Source organism: Cydia pomonella, chromosome 5 (genome assembly GCF_033807575.1).
Source record: "Cydia pomonella isolate Wapato2018A chromosome 5, ilCydPomo1, whole genome shotgun sequence".
Classification (NCBI taxonomy): domain Eukaryota; kingdom Metazoa; phylum Arthropoda; class Insecta; order Lepidoptera; family Tortricidae; genus Cydia; species Cydia pomonella.
Window position 1 is genome coordinate 7,528,040 of NC_084707.1, and position 27,047 is coordinate 7,555,086.

General features: G+C 35.3%; 2 protein-coding genes across 2 annotated transcripts; one reads left to right on the plus strand and one right to left on the minus strand.

Annotated features, from left to right (window-relative positions):
• Positions 1 to 40: 40 nt before the first annotated feature.
• On the plus strand, positions 41 to 13,916 carry LOC133517605 (integrin beta pat-3-like). The gene is made up of 8 exons (XM_061850946.1): positions 41 to 2,125; positions 4,364 to 4,758; positions 4,920 to 5,424; positions 5,693 to 6,021; positions 8,340 to 8,450; positions 9,447 to 9,651; positions 10,287 to 10,674; positions 13,067 to 13,916. Exons 1-8 carry the CDS (start codon positions 2,000 to 2,002, stop codon positions 13,285 to 13,287), a joined length of 2,280 nt encoding a protein of 759 aa, XP_061706930.1. The 5' UTR covers positions 41 to 1,999; the 3' UTR covers positions 13,288 to 13,916.
• A 4,608-nt stretch (positions 13,917 to 18,524) lies between these two features.
• Positions 18,525 to 26,671, minus strand: LOC133517611 (integrin beta-1-like). Its single transcript, XM_061850955.1, has 5 exons — positions 26,218 to 26,671; positions 25,299 to 25,496; positions 22,962 to 23,263; positions 22,276 to 22,336; positions 18,525 to 20,092 (listed from the first exon to the last, which is right to left on the minus strand). Exons 1-5 carry the CDS (start codon positions 26,371 to 26,373, stop codon positions 19,763 to 19,765), a joined length of 1,047 nt encoding a protein of 348 aa, XP_061706939.1. The 5' UTR covers positions 26,374 to 26,671; the 3' UTR covers positions 18,525 to 19,762.
• Positions 26,672 to 27,047: the final 376 nt, after the last annotated feature.

The following is a 27,047-nucleotide window of genomic DNA, read 5'->3' on the forward strand; positions in this document are numbered from 1 at the left end:
GTTTAAAACAACCCGTGCCCCGTCTGGGCTATCAAAATCGCTGCCAACTTAGCTTGGTCTGACTCTATTTACCTCTCGCATCAAAAGATGGTCCCTATGGCAGTACGGAGTATCTGTCACGTAAATTGTTTGTAGACATTTTTTTTAAGTTTAGCACAATAATTTATTTAGGAATTTAACTTGAAGATACTTGAAGGAACTGCCATAGGGACCCATCATTCGACGCAAAAGGTATTAAATATCGATATGGACAAAGTGCCTAAAATATGTACACATTACCTTAATATATGAGTAATAAGGTCGTGTATACATATTTTTGGCACTTTGTCCGTAACAGAAACGCGCTTAAGAGGAAATTTATATAATTATATTAACAGTTATAAATTTAAAAAAAATACCTTAAGAGGAAAGGGGACGGCCGCTTCTCCATACAAACGTAGTCCCCATTTTCCTCCCTGGATATTGACATTCTGAAAAATATATTTACATAATTTGATACAGTATATTAAGCATTGCTATATTTGACTATATTAGATATTTTGATTATTGTAAATATTAGGAGCGAAAAACAGATTTCATACAAATTTTTAAATGTTAATATCCAGAGACGAAATGAGAACTACGTTTGTATGAAAAGGCGATTTCGCGCGTGTCCTCCACTTTCGTCTTAAGACGATAGTGGACGTCCGCATCTCCGAACAAACGTAGTCCAATTTTCCTCTCTGAAAATTGACTTTGTGGAAAACATTTGTATAAAATTTTTACCGTATCTATACCCCTTCGTTTGACTTTTTTAGGGTTCCGTAGCCAAATGCAAAAAACGGAACCCTTATAGATTCGTCATATCCGTCTGTCTGTCCGTTTATGTCACAGCCACTTTTTTTCCGAAACTATAAGAGCTATACTGTTCAAACTTGGTAAGTAGATGTATTCTATGAGCCGCATTAAGATTTTCACACAAAAATAGAAAAAAAAAAACAATAAATTTTGGGGGTATACAAAGAACTGAAACTCAAAAAATATTTTTTCATCCAACCCATACGTGTAGGGTATCTATGAATAGAACTTCAAAAATGATATTGAGGTTTCTAAATCATTTTTTTTCTAAACCGAATACTTTGCGCGAGAGACGCTTCCAAAGTGGTAAAATGTGTGTCCCCCTCCCTATAACTTCTAAAATAAGAGAATGATAAACCTAAAAATATATATGATCTACATTACCATGCAAACTTCCACCGAAAATTGGTTTGAACGAGATCTAGTAAGTAGTTTTTTTTTTATACGTCATAAATTTAAAAAAAGGATTTTTTTTTCATCAAACCCATATCTATGGATAGGTCTTCAAAAATGATATTGAAGTTTTTAATATCATTTTTTTCTAAACTGAATAGTTTGCGCGAGAGACACTTCCGAAGTGGTAAAATGTGTGCCCCCCCTGTAACTTCTAAAATAACAGAATGATAAAACTAAAAAAAATATATGATATACATTACCATGCAAACTTCCACCGAAAATTGGTTTGAATGAGATCTAGTAAGTAGTGTTTTTTAATACGTCGTAAATGATACGGAACCCTTCATGGGCGAGTCCGACTCGCACTTGGCCGCTTTTTTTTAGTTTTACATTACTATGAGAATTATGAGCGAAAAACAAATTCCATACAAATTAAAACTTCTAACTCTTTATTAATTTTATTATGTGGGATAAAAATTGCATCTCGCGCGCACTAATCAGCGCGAGCCATAGTATCATATAAATAACAAAACATTGATAGATTATAACATCCATTTGCCGCTCATTGGGAGGATAAGGATAATATTTTTATATTCGATATTTTTCCAATTATATCGATATAAGCCGCAATTCATTTTCCTATACCCCTATTAGGAAAAATATGTAATATAAAATATTATCCTCTGAACTAGGACACAAACGATTAGCTACTATCCGAATCCGGTCATGTTGATCACTTTTAAGTAAATATCCATAGTAATTCAAAATGATTTTACTTAAAGTAACATTGGTGATTTTGATATACTGCGCGAATTGTTCGGCGGCTTTGTGTAATGGTAAAACTTGTGCACAATGCATACGTGAATCAGTTGACTGCGTCTGGTGTCCTGCTGTGAGTATATTTGTTTTATTTATTTATACTTTATTACACATAAAATATTAAGTACAAATGGTGGACTTAAGGCATTCTCTACTAGGTTGAGAATAATTAACCGATGTCATTACCTATACCTATTATTTACAAATTAAATACTAATTAATATAATATAATGAAATCAAAAACTTAAACATATACTTTGTATGATATAATTACATATTTATCTACATACATATACATTGTACATGTACCTACTGTGAAACATTACTTAAATCTGTCAGATTAATGCTTGCGCAATATGAGCTTGAAAGTTAATTTACTTTGAGCTTTTCTGGTATTGAGTGGAAGGTCGTTCCACAGGCGTATCCCCTGAACAGTATAGGAGTTGGTCAGGAGGAAACCAGTGCGATGAGGGGGAATTTGAATGATTTTTGGGGTGATTATTATTTATTTTTTGTCAGATTTTAACAAAATTTGGTAACTTGGAAGACCTCCTCATTCTGGTCAGAATAAACACGAAACCCCAACTTGGGTCAAAAAAATGTATGTAAATATTCGTAGAGTTACGAAAATTTCATACGTTTTCGTAACTTAGTGGAAGATTTTGTAACATGCGGTGAAATTGCGCTTATGTTGTGCAGAAAAAGGAAATTTATCTATCCATGGATAGATAAAGTTCCTTTTCCCATAAAATTTTATCAATATGTAACAAAAATGAAATACAATAATACAACACTTTAAAGTTTCGCTTTTTGTACATATAATTAATAAAAAATAAATTAAAAAAAGATAAATATTAATTTATTAAACTACTTTTTTAATTTAATAAATTTTGGAAATAAACGATAAAAAAAATCGGTACTTTTATTAGTATAAGGATCCCCAACAAGCTCAGTCCTCCGGTTAAGAACGAAACTCCGTTTGTATGAAATATTCGGGCGAGCTTGCCGGGGATATTAGTTGGTACGTGAATAGCGAAAGAACCGGGTTCGATTCCGTTCGAAGTTTATTTTTCTTCTGCATTGTTATATGTAATCGAGAGGGTTTTACATTACAAAAAGGCAACCGTTTCACTTTGTTACAATGTTGTAGATTTACACTTTAAAGAATATTATGTTTTTGAATTTTAATTTATTGTAAGTTTTGACAAAAAGAAAGCTGTCCAGCGAAAATCAAATAATCAGGATTCGAACTCTCTTTCGAAGATCTTTAAATATTTGGCAAACGTATTGGGATTTGTAAAAGCAGTACGATTTTTCAAAATCTCTCCTCTCTGAATCTACGGCACCTTAATAACAAACTCCTTTGCGGCTACTACGAGTTGGCGTTTGACATTTACGTTAGCGTTTGCGTGAACTCCATCGTATTCCATCTCTATCGCACGTATACCTCAGTGCGAGCGAGATGGTCTGCGATCGAGTTTACGCAGTCGCTAACGTAAAGCTCAAGTGTCAACTCGTGGTACAGCTACTTGTTAATTTCACTTTAATATACACTCTGAAAATTTCTACTGTTTACCTATTACGGTACTTGAAATACAGTCTAGGAATCAGACCCTAAAAATTACCTGTAGTTGACTCTGTTCACCCAGCTCAGATCACCCGGGTCAATTAAGTAAACTAAAAATACACTTAGTTCACCTATGATTTTCTTGGGGGTATTAAGTAAACTTATTATCGTCATAAAACTTATAATATAGTTTCGAGGGTACTGGTACTCAATTTATATAGGTACAATATAAAAAACTAGGTAAAACGGATGATAGTTCATTTTCCCACGACTACTTCTAACTAGGGATGTCACGAATATACGCATACGCATTCGTATATACGGATATTAGCATCATTTTAAACATTCGCATCGACATTCGCATCAAATGAAACGAAAGTTTTGCGACTACGAATGTGCGCAAGCCGTGTCCTGTCCTGTCTTGTCAACTCGCGTATGGGCCGTGCGCGCTAACTGTTTTTGCGCTGGAACGGAGCTGGAATGGAGCATTTTATAACATATAGTTAACTAGGTCCCTATGTTTTATGTACTAACAGATGTTTCTTTCTAATTAGGAATAATAATAAAAAACATATTCCTCAAATTTCGTATTTGCATTCGCATTTGGACATTTGCATCCTGGACATTCGGACAAGCATCGATTTGTCTTAAAAAGTGGTATTTTCTTAGAAATAAGAAGTGTTATTTTTTTCCTGAAACCTATGGGTGCCAAAATCCACTTGTGATATAATCTCTGTATTTCAGGCAAATCATACTGGTAACAGATGTACAACGAACAAAACGGTCGATACCTTCTGGTGTAATGAAGAAGTGTACAGTCCACGACCAACTCACCCTTTAACGATCACCCGAAATAACAATATTACGGCGGGTCCACCGGCGGTTCAGCTGGCTCCTCAGGAACTTGCAGTATCAGTTCGTCCCAGACAGACCAAACAATTCACGATCAAATACAAACCTGCTATGCATTATCCTTTGGATGTATACTATTTAATGGATGCTTCATTTACAATGAAGGACACTATACATTTGCTGCAAGAGCAAGGGGGACAAATCTATACAGAACTAAGCCATTTCACAAATAACGTGAAAATGGGAATTGGCAGTTTTATAGAGAAGCCGGGATTACCATTTGCAGAGTACGTTTAACACCTACGAGTACATATATCTTATACGACATTTGATGACTAGAAATTGTTCTACATGCTTATACATTCTGCAATTTAAAATAGAAATTACTTTTCAATATCCATGTTTCTTGAGTCAGAAGACACTTTCATTTAAAAACCCTTTTTTTCAGCCCACATTCCCACAACTCCTACGCTTTTAAACATCACCTTAATATAACTGATGACAGAAACATGTTCAAAAATGTTCTTAATAATACTAATACCGGAGCCAACTATGAGGCCCCAGAGGCCGGCCTCGATGCACTTATGCAAGTCATGGCCTGCAAAGATAGGATTGGTTGGAGAAAACATTCCAGGAAGATCGTAGTATTGTGCACCGATGCCACGTACCATAGTGCCGGTGATGGAAAAATAGTCGGAGCGGCAAAACTCAACGACATGGAGTGCCATCTCAACGAAGATGGTGCTTACACTCTGGCACTAGAACAAGACTATCCTACTGTTAACCAAATACGAAAAATTGCCAAACAAGAAAATATCATTGTTATTTTCAACGTCAAGAACCGCGTTATACAGGAATACGAGGCTTTAGCAAAGAGACTTGATATTGCGGCTGAGGTTATTGAATTGAAGGAAAACTCCAGTATTACTGAAACATTAGTCAACGTATACACGGTTAGTAGCCGCACTAGAGTCGGCCTTCGCAGCTAACAATAGTTCAGGGTTCAAATGCCGGTAAAAGCCGTTTAATTCATACCTTTGAAGAATATGATTAGTTGTTCTATTGTCATATGTATATGTTTTCTGTTTTTTGTATAAAACATTATCGTCTAAAATCCATAGCACCTACCTATAAGCCTTATTTTGGAACTAAATCAATCTGTGTAATTTTGTTCCAGATTTTTTTTTCTTGTTTTGATACTAAATAGTATTTTATTTACAGAAAAAAATGGGCAGCGTTCAAATGGATATATCTTCTCCGGATAGTAAAGTTCGAGTCACACTGAATCCAGATTGTACTATAGAGGACAAATGCAAAGTGAAACATGACACTGAGTTTCATATGCAAGTGTCTATCACTGCTGACACTTGCTTGAACAAAAATAAGAACAATACCATCACGATAAAGCCAAAGGGCCTGGACGAGAATGTAAAAATTGCAATTGAAACTTTATGCGAATGTGACTGCGAAGAAAAACCAAAACTCAACGCGAAAGAGTGCAGCAGCAGCGGTAGTTTAGTATGTGGGATTTGCGAGTGCAACCTCAACCAGTACGTACACTGCACGAAAACAATAGGGTCATTCGTTAGTTAGTTAGTGCTTCTGGGCATTTTCCGCAAATCGACAACTATTGTGCATGAAATAGAGGTAGCGCTACTCTAACCACCCCAGGCGGCGTAGCCAACGTGTAAATTGCTTACGCTCCGTAGCGATCGAAAAACAACTGTCACTGTCACACTTATATGGTAGCGAAATCAAAAAAAATACCTTCTAACCATTATAATAAAACCACCATAAATTTTGAAAATGCCCTCAAATACTTAAAGCAACTAAATCTGCCTGAACTAATGTTTTGCGCTGATCCTGACGTTGTGACTGACCGGCTTGTAAGTATGCTTGGTGAAACTATAAAAAGGAATACTAAAGTTGCCCTAATACCCAGCACAAAACGCATTATAAAGCCGTGGATCACTCCAGGGTTATTACGCTGCACCCATACTTGTAGTTATAATATAATATATATATATGTACTAGTTGTAAATCTAGGGAAGAGCGGTGCCTCCCAACACAAGCATTGTTTTGCTTACCGGGCGGCTCCATCCCCTGCATCACAAAAATGTATTTTATTAAGAAATAAACAATTTTGTAATTTTTTTGTAATTTTTTTAATATGGAAGAGTGATAGAGAGACACAAAGCGTTTCGTTGTCGTAGAGATAGCGATTGTCACCTTGGCTAGGCCGGCTCCTCCACAAAGCCTAGCAAAGCTTTCAGGTTGCTAACTGCCTCCTTTAGTGTGCACGCAGTCCCTAGGTCCTGTATACTTATTTTTACCTGTTTGCAGTCTAGGAGAATGTGTTTTGTTGTTTCCTCTTCTTCCATGCACGCTCTTCACATATGGCTGTCTGTTTTACATGATAGGGTCATACAAAATATCATATATAAAAATATTTTCCTATTTTTTCGATAGTATCGATGTGGGAAATCCTTTTTTTATTAGAAAAGGAAATTTGTTCGTATTCAAATATTTTAGACCCACATACATTTGGTTTAGGGTTCCGTAGTCACTAGGAACCCTTATAGTTTCGCCATGTCCGTCTGTCTGTCTGTCTGTGTGTCCGAGGCTTTGCTCCGTGGTCGTTTGGCATGGATATATAAATCAATAAAGCCGACAAAGTCGTACAATAAAATCTAAAATTTAATTTTTTTAGGTTACCTCCCCTACATGTAAAGTGGGGGTGACATTTTTTTTACTTAACCTACAGTTTGGGGTATTGTTGGAAAGGTCTTTTAAAACTTCAAAAGTAATAGGGGGTCTTTAACAAGTAATTAAGCAAATTCAAGTGTCTGTATGTCTGGCGAAGCGCTACATATACATATCTGGATACTTAAATTTGCTTAATGAATGTAAGAACACACGAAAGAATTGATAACTGACGTTACAGTCTTGTGGAATTACCCGTTATCGCAAAAAGTCTCCTCTTCATAGTACAAGGTCGTACATCCACAGTTAATATAATAACGTTTATTACGACATTAAACGGGTTGTTAAAGTTATTTGGCATTCTTCATGTAAGTAAACTAAAATTTATGATAAAAATTGCTTATTTTACTCATTCTATTTTAATTTAATATTTAATTTATCTAAAACAGTTTCATTGGCTGTATGAGTAATGTAATGCCGTTGACTATTGGCAGTTTTAGACCGAAAGAGTAAAAAATTAAAAAGTAAGAGGCAATCCCGCTAATTTTATATTCATATTCGTTTATTGCACTCATGTACAATGTATTATGTCGAGGACTTATTGCTATACTTTACTTTTTCATGTTTTAATGAAAAAAAAAAACATTTTATAATTACTGCAGTTGCTTAAATATATGTTTTTTCGTATATATAGTGATCTAAATGTTGTTCGCTATGGGATATTTATCTTTAGACATGCAAAGTTTCCAATTGCAAGTAAGTCCACAGGAAAAAATCATGGCCATACGTCGATTACTTTAATCAGGTACTGATTATGCAAATTTGCCTATTTGTTTAACTCGGATGAAAGGTACTATTTTATCCCTTGGTTAACAATCTACTTTACTAATAGCTTCAGTTTAGCTTATTGTGACGGAAGGGTAACTACGGAACCCTACACTGAGCATGGCCCGACATGCTCTTGGCCGGTTTTTTTAATACTAGTAACTCGTGCATATACGCTCTTGGAAAACAAAATTTGGTTGACTGGAACGTCGGAACAAAGTCCATAAACGGAAACATTTTAAACTGTTTTGTGAAGTTGGTCCTGCTTTTGTATAAAACTTTTTAAATCTGCAGTCCTTTTTATATAATATATATTTAATGTAGTTAATTTACTTCACAGCTTTGGTGACAGTTGCAATTGCAGTGGAAGTTCAAAGAAGCGTTTAGACGAATGCAAAGCAAATACAAACGACAAGGTCGTATGTAGCGGTACTGAAAGAGGTTCATGCAGGTAAGTTCATAATTCACATCGTCCATAAATTGTAATTGTTCAATAGAAGGAATGAGGCTTGATAATTTCGTATTTTAACTATAAATATGTACTTTATTTGTAAGGATAAGCTATAAATAATCTTAATACAAAATAAACTTAAAGTGAAGGCATTATAAATAAAAAACGTCCCCCAAGTTGCTGCCGATGGACAGTGTTATTTTAATAATTTTCCTAGCCTATGTTTTATCTTTCGGTTAGTGATTCCCCAGGCGGAAATATTATGGGTAACACACAATATTCCCCAATCAAGGAAATAATGGGTACTAATTATGGTTTTTCGTGCGTTCAAGCGTCTAAGACTTTCAGGTATGATCTTTTTTAGGGTTCCGTACCCAAAAGTTCAAACGGGACCCTATTACTGAGACTCCGCAGTCCGTCCGTCCGTCCGAACATCTCTCACCAGGCTGTCTCATGAACTGTGATAGTTAGCCAGTTGAAATTTCTACAGATTATGTATTTCCCGCAATAACAACAAATACTAAAAACGGATTAATGCCGAGCCGAACGGAGCCGAGAAAGCCCGAACGCTCTGTTTCCTCCCCTGGCTCCGGCCGGCCGGTCTAGCGTGAGTCATCCTTAAGCGACTCTTAAAATATTAGAAACTAATACTCGTACCTTGCTATTTTGGGTGTTATACGTATAGTCAAGTATAGTAGCTCAATGAGGGGGGGGAGGGGGTTAGGGTCCGCGCATGTAACTCCTCTCCTCGTACATAGGCTACGGAGACTGCTTACCATCAGGCAGGCCGTATGCTTGTTTGCCACCGTCGTAGTATAAAAAATAGTCTTAGTTTTAACAAAAAACTTCGTTCCGCTTTGTAGCTAAATGTTAAGTATGTCTATTATTGGGCAGAATTTCACAGAACACTTATTTAACGACTGAAATTTCGGCAAATTAAAAATAAATTCAGCAAAACTTAAGTGATATGAAACTACCTATGTTTTTTGTGTACAGATGCGGCATATGCTACTGCAAAGAAAACTACTCGGGAAAGTTCTGTCAGTTCGACGACAGGGCATGCCCCAAGCCGCGGGGCAAATTATGCTCTGGCCACGGCAGATGCACCGAGGGCCAATGCAAGTGCACCAACGGGTGGACAAGAGACGCTTGCGAATGCACCCCCTCAGACGACAGGTGCCGTGCTCCTGATTCTCAGAAAGTATGTATCACAATGTTTAGGCATGAAGTTTCATAGCAAGTTTAACCCTTTGTACGTTTTATGTCATAAACAAAAACGTCACTCACACGCCAAGGTCACGAGTGCCAGCGAGCTAATGTAAACCTTACTTGGAAATGTGAAGGTTACTTTGACAGCGTACGCCATAACCATAACACTAACATATTCATGACGCTTACGTTACGACACCTTTAGGTATTCTTGGCGTTCAAAAGTTTAAGAAATCCTAAACAGCTTCGCCATTAGTTCATAAATTTTCACGAGAATGTAAACAGCCAGCTTCAGAATTAACATTTTTGCCTAAGCTGAAATGACGTGGCTCCGCTCGTGATCCACGTCATTTCAACTATCGCTCCGATGTAGTATAGAGGAACAATTAGATATAAATTCCAAAACTGCACCTATCTAATACAATTTCTCTCATGACTTCAATTTTATCTAAGTATTTTCTTACATTAGGTACCTATTACTTAATTAAAATTTGGCTGATCTGAGACCGTCTTCTTGTAGATTATATATATCTTTTGGTCTAATTTGGGAGCTTTTACTTTTAATACCTACATTAGGTCCTTAAAATATGTGTAACCTTAATAATACCTACTAAAAACCATTTTTAGGTCTGCTCCGATAACGGAAACTGCGTATGTGGTAATTGTAATTGTACCAGACTAGATTCCAAAAATAATCACTATTTCGGTGAATTCTGCGAAAACTGTCACGACTGCGACGGGAACAGGTGCAAAGAGCTAGAAAATTACGTGTTATGCGTGTACACTAACGAGACAACGAAAGAAGATTGCGATAAGAAGTTTGAGTTAAAGAACACCAACGTTTTCATCGTGAACAAAACGGAAATCAACTCACCGAAGCACCGCTTAGCCAAACGCTGTAAAATACACTGGAAAGAAGAAAAATATATTATATTTAAACATAAATATGGGACTGAAACACTGAATATTATTATTCAAAAGGATTTGGAGGAGCCCGTGAAAGCTAATATTTGGGGTAAGCAATTTTATATCGTTAGCTTTCAAGCTATTAAATAGGTTTCTAGCGATTGGAGAGGAAAGTAGTCGTAGTAGGTAGTCTAGGTAGTACTTACATGACAGGATTCCCATTTCTGTGGCCCTAGTGAACAAGGGTACAACTCTCGGGCAACGCAGGTGTAAAAGGGTCTAAGTCCAGCTGCGTGAGACTTGTATCCTTTTCACTATGTCTACGTATTTATACTAGGTACAGTCAGCGTCAAATACTTTGTAGCAGTCAAAGTGGCCAAATAGTTCGGTACACCATACTAAATATATGGTGTTCCGAACTATTTGGCTACTTTGGTTGCTAAAAAGTATTTGACGCTGACTGTACTACTAGATACCTATTTAGATACTAAAAATATATTGCCTCTAAATATGATGAAAAACAGGCACACCGTCAAATTCCTCTGCGTTTCTCGTGGCTTGTGGCCCATTGTACCTACCTATGTAGAGTCGGACCAAGCTTACTCTGCATGGTGTTTGCAATGACAAAGTGTGGAATGTCATAATTATCTAATGTCAAATTTCTATGACAATATGACATTTATGACTCCCGCATTTTGCTCTGTTCAAATTGAACTATTATTATTACTACGTATAGAACCGGCACAGAAAACCAGGTGTACCCTTGTTTTGTCGACAACCTTTTCATCGAATATTATTTCATCGACAACGATTCATCGAAACTTTAGTACAGTCAGCATCAAAAGTAGCGGATCAAATAAGGTTTCATAAGTATCTACCATTCTGTAATAGCTTAACAAAAAGTGATGTCTTTAATATAGAGCAACAAAGACTGTAAAAGATATACTTTTGAGCGTGAATTTTAGAAATTATCTATATTTGGAAAAGTTATCCGGAATATCAGATACTTTTGGTGCGTTGTTTCATCCGTTACTTTTGATGCTGACTGTACTAGTAATATTGTTTGGCGTTATTGTATTTCAACTACTATTTAGGTATTTAATTTATCTTACTACGTAGAAATACTATTTTACAAATATTACTTAATCGCTTATTTGTTTCAAATTATCTCAATTGGCACAACTACAAAACATTGCTATTCATTTCTTCGATACAATTTTAAATGTCCTACTGCACATTTATCCCGTCCCCCAAGAAAATGAACTGTTGCCAGAAGTGGGTTTTTTTATTTTTATTTGACTGTTTTGTTAATGGGCAGATGGCCCTCGCTTACACACGGGCGACCGTCTACCCTGAAACTATTTGGTGGTGAAATTTTACTGGCTGGGTGTATATGGTCCTCTGATCATGAGGTACTACCGATGCCCAGCCATGAGCTATTGCCATGGAGTCGTGCCCCCGCAAATAGGTACGGGCGACATGTTTCCATGTGTATAATTTACTGCTTATGTATTATTAAACTTTTTTAGGCTGTTGACTATTTTGTTGATGAGTGCTGTGAAAGATTCTATTGTTGATTCTTTAGAAATGATTTGGTCTATAGTATAGGGATCAATTTGGAGATTATTGCAAATTATTTCGTGATTGATGCGAGCATAGTCAAATTTTGGACAATGTTTTAGTAGGTGATCTATAGTTTGACAGGTGACGTTATCACAGGGGCATGTATCGTCAGTTGTTATTTTGAAGCGATATAGATATGATTTGTTATAACCATGCCCAGTCAGAACTTGCGTCAATTGGAAACTAATTGGCATGGAGCCGCGTAGTTTCCTAATCGATTCTATATTTGGCAGGTATTGTTTTACATGTCTCCCTGTCAGACTGTCTTTATAGAGTTCGTTATAAATTATGTCGGTATGTCGTCTGTGGTGCAATTTATGGAACGATAATGGGAAGAAGTCATAGTCAGGAGGCCTATCTAAAGCCGCTGCGATTTTGGCTGCATGGTCGGCTCGCTCGTTACCTCCCAAGCCGACATGCGCTTTAATCCAGCAGAACTCAAGTGGGTTGGGTTAGGTTAAAACTGCGACCCCCAAGAAAACGAACTGTTGCCAGAAGTGGGTTAGGATAGGTTAGAACTGCGTCCCCCAAGAAAATGAACTGTTGCCAAAAGTGGGTTAGGTTAGGTTAGAACTGGGATCCCCAAGAAAACGAACTGTTGCCAGAAGTGGGTTAGGTTAGGTTAGTACTGTTGTGACCCTCAAGAAAACGAAACGTTGCCAGAAGTGCAGAATTTTATGCGGAATAAATATTATTACATGAAAAAAAAATGAATTATATAAACCCGAAACAAAAGCCATCACATGAATATTATTGAAATAAATCAATTACCAATTAAAAGACCTCTATTCAAATTATCTATCGAGTCCTCGACGCAATGACTTGTCGATGAAAGTTAGCTTAGACGGACTTTACTAATTTATTCTTTGTTATTTCAGTTCCAATAGGCAGCGCCATAGGTGCCATCATACTGATTGGCTTGTTGACCCTGATCATTTGGAAGCTGGCGGTGGATCGTTACGACGCTGCAGAGTACGCCAGGTTCCAGAAATTGCTCGACGAGAGTGGTGACCTTGAAACCGTCAACGCACTCTATGAAGCTCCGCGGACTAATGTCTTGAACCCGCTGTTTAACAGACTTTCGCGTATGATACGCTAACTTTTTGTCCTTTATTTTGGCAATAATCTACAGTAATTTTGTCTAATTACAATCATAATCATAAAGGTTTATTCTGTAAATAGACTTATGCTAGCTCTGTTACATTTCAACTTACCTTACAGCTTAGTATATATTATATTTTAACATAAGTAAGTAAACATTTCATCTTATCCTCTATGAATTCACTAACAGTGTAATAAGCTCCTTGCAAAAGCAGTCGTTTTACAATACTATTACTTATTCTGTGACAATAGTGTTTTATGTTATATATATTCATTGACAATTTCAACATATTATGTAGTTGGTAACTTATTATAAAACTGCACATCACTCCCCGTAAACGACATGTTTATTTTTTGTAAGCGGAAATTTGTTCTTATTTCTATTTATAACTTAGTATACACATTATACACATATCTGTAACCACTAGAAAAGGTACCTATTAGGTAGTTTGGTACCTAATGTTGGTAATAATATTTTACTTAGGGGTGGCATAGCCCAAACCCCGATAATAATGTTTCATTAGAATATCTCCAGTTAGGTTCCACTTAGTAATATAGTTCTAGTATTTTTTTTATGTAACTGATTCTTTTTTATATGTCTCCATTTCATTAAATAACTGAAGTGAACTATGAGGCATTTTTATTTTATCCCCCATTTATTATAATATACCTATCTCAAAATAAAATTGGCTCATTAAATTCCTGAATATTGAAAATTGTAAGTTTGTAAGTTGCATACAGAATAAAAAGACAATTTTTAACGCAAACGTAATAGCCCGTTTATATTTGTAGTTAAATACTGTTAATTACATGTTTTTTACTTAACTAGATAACAAGTTATGGTGTTACAAACACATTAAAAGGTACCTACATGAAGTTCGGTAAAAAAAATTTTTTCTCTTTTTTACGTAAAGTACTAACTAAACTCAATATACGTAGAGTTTAGTTCCATTAGTTAGAGCACTGCTCAGTGCCTTACGTGTAAATAATATACCCCTACCCTAGGTACTATTTTAATGTATTTTTTTGAATAATATTAAGATTGTTTACCCAATTGTATAAACTCATTTGAGTCTGGGTTACCTACGAGACAGGCTGAGCCTAGTGTAGGAGCCAGAGCAAACTGACTAGTATACTTCCTAGCCAAGGTACCTACATCTTATAAATTGTATTTAATTAGGTTAATCTTAAAACCTCTGTAAACATATTTGTGTACCTATAATACATTTTTGAAGTTTTGAAGCTTTACTAAAAATGCTAAAAAAAAACAAGATTAGGGGTCACCCATTAATTACATCACACGAATTTCTAGGCTTTTTGACCCCTCCTCCCCTCCTCGTCACACTTGGTCACATTTGGCAAACCCCTCCCCCTCTGGTGTGACGTCACATTTTTCGAATTGGCTATTATTAATATTTTATCAAATTATTTTTGATAAAAGTATTATTAGTAATTTTATAACACAAAACCGAAGGAAAGAAAATTAAAAGAATATTGTTCCAAAAACTCATTATTTAACTTTACATCGAATAAAAATTGAAAAAAAAAAATCTATTACTGTTTTTTTTAAAGTGACGTCACAAAGTTGGTGGTTCCCTCATTCCCCTAGTCACAACCTGTCACATTTTCTTGACCCCCTCCCTCCCCCTAAACGTGTGATGTAATTAATGAATGACCCCTTAAGTGTAACTACCTAGTAAATAGTCACTGTAGCTATATAATGGATTCCTGCAGTTTGTAATAGAGACATAATCATGAAATGAAGTAATTAAATCAGGAAAATTATATGTAATTAAAAATACACATCTATTTTTAATTACCAACTGATAATTGAGTTGGTAATTAAATTTATCTAGTCTATAAAACAATTTTGTAAGTAGAAAAAGGCGCGAAAATCAAATTTTCTATGGGACGATAACCCTTCACACCTAGTTTTTTTTTTTAATTTACCTTTTTTTTCTACTACAACTTTGATCTTTATAGCGCCTGACAAAATCGTTACAGCATTTCATTCTAGCGGTTAATTTGCAAAGAGCATTATTTTAGATGATAATCGATTTGATTTTATTAATAGGTTCCACGAGGAACTTCAATACTGTGATATTTTATTACAAGAACTTAATGATTGCATTTCCGTTCGTCTCAAAACGAGTGTCTTAATTTAGGTACTCAATATTTTTGTTAAATTGATATCGCTTATTAATCTTCACACATCATATTTTTATCTTAGATTAAATTAGTATCGGGTTATTGTAAAGCAAATCAAAGAACTGCAATAAGAAATATAATATTATAATTAAGTACTTATAAAATTGCTCGACAGATGTAGTTTCAATAATCAATAATGGATGGCGCGACCGTTGACAGTCTTCTTATTATATTTGACGCCATCCCTGTCATTCTAACTCTAGGCGCATAGCGCTATCCCTCACTACGGGTGCGTTAAAAAAATAAAATTCTTACTTAGCTATATTTCTGGTTATTTTATTTTGAAATCGATAGAGGACGTCTATATGAACTATAAAATGTTACTCATTATTACTTTAAAGTGCATAAACACGTTAAAACTGACAAATGTTCTACATCGCGCAAGTGAAGTTTTTGAATGTTGTTGTATAAATACACGAGCGTGTTCGGCAAAGTGGGGAGTCCGTTTCTACGCAGTAAAGCAGTGACTTGAGGGAAGAGCTGTTCTAAGTCTACCTCACTCGGTGAAGCAGTACGACTGACTCGAAGCAATGTCAGCTATTGTGGAACACATACAGGCTGAAACAATGCCACTAACGGAGCACACGGCTCACACGCAACTAGCTTACAGGGTTAAGCATTCCCTAAGCTACAAACGAGAATCGCAATTCACTCCGGAGCATCCCCGACTCACTGGGGACTCTGAATCGCAACAAGCAACCACAGTGTTACACTGAATCAACGAGGAAAACGTTCCTCAACCCCACTGTAGTAGAACAATTTGACTTCCCTTTTATTGAATGCAGGAAAAAGAAAGTTACACTAGGGTTTTTATGTATTTAATTAAAAACAAATTATTTAAATTGATTAAATATGCATTTATTTTAGAACATTTAACTTTTTTGCTGATCCGTGTAAACAATTAATTTCTAAATATGTACCTACTACTTACATTAAAGACTTAGGTATCAAAAGTTTTTTTATTAATTAGTTACATGTATGAAGTGCCCTCCCAAAAAAATAACTTATTTTGTAATTTATATCTTAGAATAATATTAGTTTCCCACTTATTGTTATGTCTTAAAGAAGCATTTAACAATTCTATCTTCCCCTTGCTTAACTTGACACCGACTGATGGTTGGCTAAGGTCCCATAAACTGGGACAAATCTGGTTTCAAAACTCGTTTTAGTGCAACACTAGGGTACTCACCTACGATTATTAGAAAGCGAATCGGGTCTCTAATTTTACTTGACTATTATCTTCCTCTTAATATAATTCAAAGGTATTTATTTGTGTGGTGAAATATTTGTTCCTAAGTTATGAATGTTTTCTATGTATCTAATAATTGTTTTATAACTACGAGTACATATCGTCGTCTAGTACCTACCCACAACACAAGCCCTACTGAGCTTACTGCGGGACTCGGTCAATCTGTATAAAATTGTACTTTATAATGTTTTATTTATTTATTTACCTACTTTCGCATCATCACAACCTTTCGTCGTAGGTAAATAATGTTAAAGTGTCATTGTCAGATAATTCAATTGAAAGCGCGTGAGGCATCAAATCGCTCCGGATTCGTCACATGTGACATGTATGACAAAGACGTAGATAATGACCATTTGATCATACTGGATTGGCCGAATTACACATTCAGTGTTAAAGAAGCAGGCTGCTGGATGGACGGACTTGAAACTGTAAATTTGAAAATATTGTTTCATATATGATTTTTTTTTATAATATATCAATAAACGTTCAAGTTCTGTGTTAAAGTAGCGGGTGACTGGCTGGACGGACTCGAGACTGAACTTTTAAAAATATTTTTATTTTCTTTTTTAATTTATCCGATCAACATGGGCTTACAGTGTTATCTTATGTTAGTATTAGTTATAATGCATCCTAGTTCTGCAATGTGTGACACTGTGTTCAGTGTTGAAAACACAACTTGTGACGAGTGCATCAAGTGTGGTGGAATATGGTGCGGGGAACCTCATGAGGTATGTTTATGTTGCGTGCTAGCAAAGCGAGGTATCCGTTTTTTTTGTGAAACGGATTCTAGGATTCCGTACCTTAAAAGGATAAAACGAAACCTTTCTATCTTGTGTCCGTTCACAGCCAATTTACTCCGAAACTACTGGACCAATTGAGTCGAAAGTTGTATAGATTGTGTAAAAAAATTGTTGACCCAAAGACGAACGAGTAATGTGTTAATTAGTTTTACATGGGACTACTTTAGAAAATTAAAAAAAATCTTATAATAATTTGAATTTGAAATTGTTTGTAGTTATTTAAGAAAATAGACAAAAAAAAAAACCATTCATATCGGTGACGGTTACTCGTAACACGTTTCATTTTCGCATCACAGTGCCTACTTAAGTTAATGCATGAAAGGGGTACATACAAGTCTCCGATCGAAGTTTCGGTTGCGGCTAAAAAGCTGTCGAACCTTTCGGCCGCGCCGAAACCTTTTTTTCAGAAGTGTCCGGCCTAAAAATCATGTTTTTGCCGAAAGTTACACAACAACAACAAATCTCACAGAAATATTTCGCCAGTACTGTCCCACCTGTGTCTGTTTCTAAGGTGACTAACTATAACATCAAGTCCTACTGTACAGATTTTTTTTTACTCGGCGACTCGACCCCTTTCACTCCAGGGTAAGCTTTCTTTTTAAAAATAAAAGAATGTTTCCTTTAAGTAAAATGAGGTTACTTAACGTTTTAAAGCACTCTCCCTCCAGTCCTTTTTTCCACCCCGTATTTTCTTTTTTATGGTACACATATTGTATTCCGATAATTAAAAAGAACTTCTTGGTGTCATAACATTTTTTAAAATATTTTTATGTAAGTACCAAAGAAATCTTTTGTTCAAATGGTTGGGTCCACCAGCGGTGGCAGCATGGTTGCATTTCTATCCCTTGTCACTATGCCTGTCACTTTCGCACTTACTTACTTGTTAGAAAGTGCCAGGCATGGTGACAGGTGATAAAAATGCGACAGTGTTTAGCCCGCAGTTCAACAAAGGCTTGCAAGGTGGCGTATGTAAATAAATTATCAACATTATTAAAATGGTTTTATTTTAAAATGTTTTTTTGGCTTCGTGACACAGGCATGATAACACTACTTCCGATTGATTCACCACTGCTAGCATGAATAAGATGGATGATTTCATTTGCGTTGTACAATGCCGCCGCTATCAAAAAATAGTCAAAAACTTTATTAATGGACACCCCCTAAGGAAAGGGGTTTTTGTGTGCTAGTTCCAGGGAACATTAAAAATCGAAATCTCCATCACACTTACAATATTCGATAAAGAGGTACTTCGATTTTAGATGTTCGCGGTAGACCTCTGGACATGGCAGGATATCAGGGTGAGTAGCCAACGTGCCAATCGTTAACGCTCCATAGCAACTGTCACTGTCACACTAATATGGAAGAGTGATAGAGAGATGACTACGCTACGCTACGGATCGTAAACGATTGGCACCTTGGCTAAGCACCCAGGTGAAGCTCGCCGCTCCACAGACTGAAAATTAGAGCGTAAACACATTGACTTTAGTGGTTGATTGATTTATTCTTCTCTTCTTCGCCTCGTGGAAAGGCAGTCTTCAACTCTTCAGAGTCCGCAGCAAGCTCGGTTCTCCATACAAACGTAGTGATGGAATAAATAATAGTATCTACTACCCCACAGACAGGAAACTAGCTACAAAACCGAAGTTTGACAGCGATTCAGGGCTGAATCATGTTGTCCCTTTCTAATTTATAGAACCCTTTCGGATATTTAGGGTTGTCAAAATTCATGTAATTATCTGTGGTTGTGCAAGCAAAGGAACGTCGAGTTTTGCCAACCCTAATAATTGCTCGGAGCAATGCTGAACCGAACGGAGCCGAGAAAGCCCGAACACTCTAGTTTCCTCCTCCTGAAGTAGTTAGGCTCTCATTTTAAAACGACTGGCTAGATTGCTCTGAATCTTTGAAATTACAATAGGTTAAGGTATATATATATATATATGTATGCATGTAATTAGTTTATGTAGCTTCAGATAACATAGTCTAAAAAATACAGCGATTTTAAGCTTTTTATACAAAACTTGCTTTTGCTCTATTTCGTTTGTTTTATAAGCTGGGGCTATATAAACTATTTACAGTCATAGATACAATGCAAAGTTTCATTACAATCCAACACGTAGTTTTAAAATGATAACAAAACTCTATTTGTATGAAAAAATGAAATTCGGCTTAGCTTGCTGCGAACTCTTAATACCAGCTTTGGCGGATCAATATATAATTTAGCACTCTGGCTTTCGCATAACGTGAATAGTAGAATCAATCACAGAACCGAAATATCCCGGCAATGTAGACCCCAAATCCACCCACAATTTTCTATTAGCATCGTACTGTTCATTCAGCAAAGTTTCATTCCATTTACGGAAAAATACATTACGGTCACAGGATAAACAAAATTGTTTGTTTTTCTGGCAGTCAAGGAAATGGCTGACTGTCGCGCCGAGGTCCTTGCAGTTGTCTTGTTGGTCGAAGTACTGAGATCCTTCTTTGTCGGTGAAGCACCGGCATATTGTGCAGTCGTCACAGTAGCCATTGCCTGAGCACTGAGGTGTCTGTTAACAAGATGTTTGAAATTAACTTATTTTACATTTTATTTATTTTATTTCGCCTATAAATATCCACTAAAAATAAGTCAATAAAAGTGTCCACTAAATATAAATAGCTTGAGTAAAAAAAAAACAAGTCTCGCAACTCAGTTCTTCGATCGTAAAAAGTAGTGAGATCCATCTAATACTAAGTCGGTTAATTAATTCAGTCCCTACAGGGGACCTTCTGTCTTAATTTATTACGTAATTAGCTAACCTAACCACGTCTTATAGTGACCATATCAATATTAAAAATCTTTCATGTTTTAAGTAGGGATAGGGACTGAATAAATATGTTTTTGATGGCATCTCATTATTTTAGTACATAGTCCTCCTTTTTTTCCTTTCCGGTACCTTTAACATCTTGAATTCCATTATATTATACATATACAGGTACACAGATTCATTCACTGCAAATGTAATTTTGTAATCCGATACATTTATATGGGATTACAAAGTTATTTATTTATGCAGTTAGTGTATCTAGAAAACTGGACCGAAATTGCAAAATATTTTAGTTTTTCCTTAATTTATACACTAAACACTAATAGGGTTGTTTCCATCTACAAATCTTAGAGCAGAATTGTATCCCAACAAATTCTTTTGGATTATAAGAACATGTTAAACTACTTTTAGGGGACCTGTAATGACCATATTTTTGTAAATATTGAATTTAAAATATCTTTTGGCACACGTCACGTGACCAAACTCGAAACGTCATTGAAGATTCTGATGACGTCACAACTCTCGGATTGACACTGTTGACAGGTAGGCGATAAACAACAAATGACAAATGTCAGTTGACAGTTCGTATCTTCTACGTGTGTATGTAATTATGTGTCAAACCGTAAACTGTGACGTCACACAATTTTCAAAGAGCGTTTTGGGTGTGAAAGCATCTGACATAATATATTTTGTTAATTTAACATATTTAAAGCCGTTTTTAGTATAAAAGTTGAATTTTAGGGACACTTTTAGTTAATATAGAACGTAATACAAGCATTTCAAAAAATTGGAAACAACCCTATTGTACATATTTTTAATTTGAAGCTTCTATGTCTGCTAGAAGTGCCTTAGAGTTTTGATGATCGGTTAGTCAGTGAGTGACAAAATTAAGAAACTTTGAATAGTTATAATTCTTAAACTAGTGGATCAAATTTAATCAAATTTGTAATATACTGTGTTTATACAATGCCTGATTGGTTACTGAAAATCCAGGCTTCTAGTTTTATCCACAATGAGTTATAGGAATTCTGTTTTTCGCTCCTAATTTTTACACAAATCAAAAAGTCTAAAAAAGGCATACCTAGAGACATAGCTATGGTTTAGATACATCAAAACATGTTATAAAACATTTTCTATAATGATTGATACTTTCAAGCGAGGAAAGCGGGGACTACGTTTATATGAAGAAGCGGCCGAAGTGTATCCTCTTAAAACGAAATTGGAGGACCCGCGCGAAATCGCCTTTTCTTCAAACGTAGTCCTCATTTTCGTCTCTAGATATGAAATTTTTAATTATTAAAAGAGATAGGAGCATTTACAAATTTTTTATGAAATATGTTTTTCGCTCCTAATTTAAACAATAATCAAAAAATCTCAATCAAAAAAAGAATCAAACAGCTATGGTTAATATACATCAAATTATGTAAAAATATATTCCATAATGTCAATATCCAGAGAGAAAAATAGGGACTACGTTTCTATGGAGAAACGGCCGTTTTCTTTCCTCTTAAGGAGAGATAAGGCAAATGCCGGGGCAAGAAGACCACGTGTTCGTTTCGACTCGAGCAAAATAAACTATGTTCTTTTTACCTTACCCAATCATCATTACAAGTTTTAAGCTCGCTTTAAAAGTCAGACACAGATAAGTTGGCAGCTATTTTGATAGCCCAGATGGAGCCCGGGTCAAACTTCTATGAATTTATGACGTTTACTTGACAATTGCACCATCTGGCCTATCAAAATCGCTGCCAACTTATTTTGGTTTGACTCTAAACACTTTTTAAGTTTAAGTGTGTTCGCAAGGCTCGCTTAAAACTTATTATACTTTAATGTTTTTTTTTCTTTTATGGATTGAACACTCTCAGCTTATTTCTCTATGACACTGATCAGGATCTAAGAAAGACTGACACAAAAAGGATACTTACAGAACGTGAGGGACCAACACACGACGAAGACACTGGACCGCATTGACAAAACTTGCCATGTCTGCGAAAAAAAACACATTGTTTTATCATACTTATGTAATTTCTTTTTAAATGGATTTGTTGCACAGTTTCCATTCTGATAATTAACTCCCCATTTCATAAATAACGATATTTTTACCTAAATTGGTAATTGAAAGTACCCTCAAGAAATACTACTGAAGGTTATACTTAGCCGAGTTTTTTTAAATGCACATGTATTTTACTTTCCTCGTATTCTAAATAAAAAGTAGAGTGTTTAACTCGGGTGAAAGGCACCATTTCAGTCTCGGACTATTGGCGCTCTTACTGCGTTCGGGCGCCAATCTACCTCGACAGAAATGGATGCTTTCATCCATTGGTTAACAATCATTCTGCTCCGACAGGTATCTATTAGATAGATCTAATTAAAGGCTGCATTTTCCATCTGAAGATCGGTTATAGCTGAATAAATAGCAGCCGGTAGTGACTCTACTAAGTCTTCCACATGGCGGTCTTAGTTTAAATTACCGGCAAGGGCCTTCATTTTTATTGTAAGCACTGAGCATCTAATTGAAGGACTTTTCAACATACACTTATTATTAATTATAACATTACATTAATTCGTACCATTTTACCTACGCTTTCCGCAAAAAATAAGTTAATCTAACCTGTCTTCATCACACTGGCACATGCCGCAAACCAGGCTTCCAAACCCATGACAAGCCAGAGCCTTGGTCTCCACCTCCTCCGAGCATCCACAACCGCAAGGTATCACATACTTCACCACAGCCTTCTCCCCCACACCCCCCATACCAACTTCCACGAACACATACTCGAACTTTTGTGAACTTGGCGAGCAAAAACCTGGACTAATTTTTGTTGTCACTTCAATTTTAGTCGGATATCTATAAATATTTACGTTAACTTTCGATTTGTCAGATTGCGTCGTGTTAAGAATGTTACGATATACCTGCGGACAAAAATAATATTAAACACCAATTTAAAAAATAGATGATATAGGATAACGCTCTAACACGTACTTCAGTTCTCTATGAAGTTATAACATGATTATTATTATATTTGCCACACTTGCCCGTAATCGGTGTTATTGTATGCCAGCATACTGAGATGGAATGAGCTATATTATGCCCACGGGCGTAAAAGATTTTTTTTATTTAATTAAACCTATGGGCATACTGAGTATAATGGTTTTTTCAAATAGGTATAAATGAGTTTTAAAATACTGACGTTTATAAATCAATTATTTTGTGTATGATTATAAATATTTAATTAGATTCATTTAATAGCCGCTAAAAATATTTTTACACAATTTTCAATCGAAGCTAAATGCTGGATACTCTGCTGGAGGTCTGTGCCTTCGATGCCTAATCTGTAAAAAATGACAATACGGTGGACGATTTTTTTTAAATGTCACCGTACATAAGAATTATTTCGCTTAAAATTTAGTTTTTTCTCACAAGTGTGATGTATGTGTGATACGGGCGGTACAAGAATTACGAACACGTGATAATTAACACTTATTCGTAAATTATTGTTTACCGCCCTTAATACATAATGTACTATATTTATTCGAGAACGGGCGAGACATTATTTTTCACATCACATAAATATTCAAAAATTGGCTTTTTCGTCCCTGCTTCCTAGCAGAGAGGTAAAATTGCACTTCACTGTTCAATGACATGTTATTACCAGTATAAAATATTAACATAATGAAATATGGCATTAGTTTGCACATTATCGATTACGTGATAAAATATTTTGTTGTAATTGTAAGAAAAAAATGCAATAATTGCGTATTTAAAAATAATTAATAACGCATTTTAATTAAGTAAACTAATTAATAATTAGTATAGTTACAAAAAAAAACGTAAAACCATTATTTTATTGATTTAATTTTTATTTTAACATTTTAGGTCTCTTTAAACGCAGCCATACTGTTTGTCTATGCAATTTAAATATTTAAAAAGTTTTGTACAACTGTTTCACATAAGCATATGCAGTTCTGTATTATATTTTGTAAATACTTAGGTATGTTAAATCAAAAACTTTACATTAAGTATAATAATGAATATAAGTGATATCAGTCTTTATAATGTACTTCCGAAGCTTTTGGTTCAAAAGGTAAGAGCTAATTTGTTAGGGTCAGACCAAGATAAGTTGGCAGTCATTTTCATAGCCTAGCCTGAGCAAGTGTTAAGTAAACGTCATAACTTTATAGAAGATTGACGTTTAAAATTACACTTGTACTGTCTGGGCTGTCAAAATCACTGCCAACTTATCTTGGTCTGACTCTATCAGTAAAATCTAGAAAAATAACACACTTGATTTTCATTGTATTATTTTAGGTGTTGCTACTGTCTTAGAAAAGATATTTTACAGTACATATGGGGCTACTTTATAGCACTAGTGCGAGAAGTAGCATATTACGTTACTGTGTCGAACATTTAAAGGGCCATATGTACTGTAAAACGTTGTACGATACATGTGCGAATAGGTAATTCGCAACTCGTGTCGATTTAAAACACTCCCTTCGGTCGTGTTTTAATTTATCGCCACTCGTTTCGAATTTCCTATTTTTCGCACTTGTATCGTAATGTACTAATGTGCCACGGTACTTATGAGCTGTTCTTTTAATTTGTTAGAACCTATGTAAGTAGTAATGCTCCAATAATATTTTGAAACCGAATATACTTATGTAATTTCCTCATAGGTTATGTAAAAAGCAGTATGTGTCAGGATTAATTACGCCGTAAATATATCATTTTGCTCCCTTCTTACACCATCTACTATTGGCTCACGTTTGGTGTCCGAAATAAATTATGGCAATGTCATACGAATCGGAAAGTTTACGATTTTACGGAGTAGGCTCCGCTGAAAAAGATTACAAAAATATTTTTAATTGGTTTTATCCATTTGGGACTCAACTCATCAACTGCATCAATATTTCACCCGCTCTTCGCGGAAATAAAAAATAGAAAACTTACGTTTCTGCTGCTCTTCACCGTGGTATCTCCGTTTATTTTGAGTGTAGTCACTTTCCCAGAATCAATATGAGCCAGCACTTCCTCATACTGGGGCCGGAACACCATGCCGTCTCGAGAGTCGAGGTCCGCGTGGACGGTTTCCATGTCGTTAGGACACCAATCATCCCCTCCGCCAGTTAAAGGTACACATTTACGCGACTGAAAGAAATAAGAAAGCGATACTAAGACAAAATAAAAAAGATTTTTAAGAGTCCGTAGCAAGCTCGGCCCAATTTCACGTTCTCACAAACGGAGTTTCGTTCTCATTTTAAAACTACATGTTGGATTGTAATGAAACTTTGCACATACAATGACATAAGATATATCTATGGCTGTAAGTACTTTATATAGCTCCAGCTTATAAAACAAACTACCTATAAAACAAACGAAATAGAGCAAAGACAAGTTTTTTATGAAAAATTTAATTCGCTGTATTTTTTACTATGGAATTTAAAGCTACATAGAATAATTACAGGGATAGTTATACCTTATCCATTTGTAAGTACAAAGTTTCAGAGCAATCTAGCTATTCGTTTTAAATTAAGAGCGTAACTACGTTTGTAAGGAGAACCGAGCTTGCTGCGGACTTTTAATTTAAATAAAAGTAAATTTTAATATGAATGCATGTCCATGAAATCATTCATGGACATGCAGCGAGAAAAAACTACTTAAATACCTAAACATTGACACATAATAAGCAATGTTTTACCTTAAAACGTAGGTATATTTTATGCTATATTTTGTAAGACTACATAAAATATTATTTACTCGTATATTAATTATTTTTTGCAACGCTAAGAACTTCGTTTATCACAAGGTCATAATATTAATGTCATTATTATAATTCCGCAAGCCTACATTTTAAAATGAATTCACGAACCTCGTTAGGATCCTTGCACCAAATTCCGCCACATTTGATGCACTCGTCACAAGTATTCTTTTGTGCCAAGTTACAGTCAAGAGCAAAACCAGGTGTGCTAAACCACTGGACAAAAAATAATATCGCAGCAAAACACCGACCATCCATTTTGGTCATTATTCTAATTAATTATTTTTGCTCTATTTTAAGCCTGCGGACTTAGTTATGAGCGTGTTTGTCAGTGAGCGGTATAAATAAATGTAATGTATACTGTTTAACGCCGAAGTAAAGAGATCATCCATCTTGCATTTACATACTTATTAGAAAGAGACGGGAAATTGTACTCCGATAACTTACAGCGCTAAATTTGTCGCATTTTGAGGAAAATGATCCTCTGGCGCAATAACAACCTCATCCAGAGTACTTATTATTAGTACCAGCAGTTCAAATATTGTTTTTTCCAAAGTCTTCTAAATATTGTTTTTTTTTTTACATCGATCAATAAAATAGTTGTCATTATTTTATTTAGCATAAACGAGGTTATAATATTTGATTTAATGATACAACTTTATATGGGTTACAAATAAAAAATGAGTACATTATTGATATGATTTTTTAATTAAGTGGAAAAGTAAGTACCTATAAGTTAAATGAAAATAATAAAACCGGCCAAGAGCATGTCGGGCCACGCTCAGTGTAGGGTTCCGTAGTTACTCTTCCGTCACATTAAGCTAAACTGGAGCTTAAAGTGTAGTAAATGGTACCTTTCACCCGAGTTAAACAAATAGGCAAATTTGCATAATCAGTACCTAATTAAAGTAAGTCTTTTTACTATGAAGGGAAAACTTTTT

Coding starts and splice junctions, on each gene's coding strand:
- LOC133517611 (XM_061850955.1), bottom strand. CDS start 26,373: ATGACCAAAATGGATGGTCGGTGTTTTGCTGCGATATTATTTTTTGTC. Junction 23,264..25,298: donor CGGTGAAGAGCAGCAGAAAC/GTAAGTTTTCTA, acceptor TTTTGTCCGCAG/GTATATCGTAACATTCTTAA. Junction 20,093..22,275: donor GTGTTGGTCCCTCACGTTCT/GTAAGTATCCTT, acceptor TCTTGTTAACAG/ACACCTCAGTGCTCAGGCAA.
- LOC133517605 (XM_061850946.1), top strand. CDS start 2,000: ATGATTTTACTTAAAGTAACATTGGTGATTTTGATATACTGCGCGAAT. Junction 2,126..4,363: donor ACTGCGTCTGGTGTCCTGCT/GTGAGTATATTT, acceptor TCTGTATTTCAG/GCAAATCATACTGGTAACAG. Junction 5,425..5,692: donor CATTAGTCAACGTATACACG/GTTAGTAGCCGC, acceptor TTTTATTTACAG/AAAAAAATGGGCAGCGTTCA.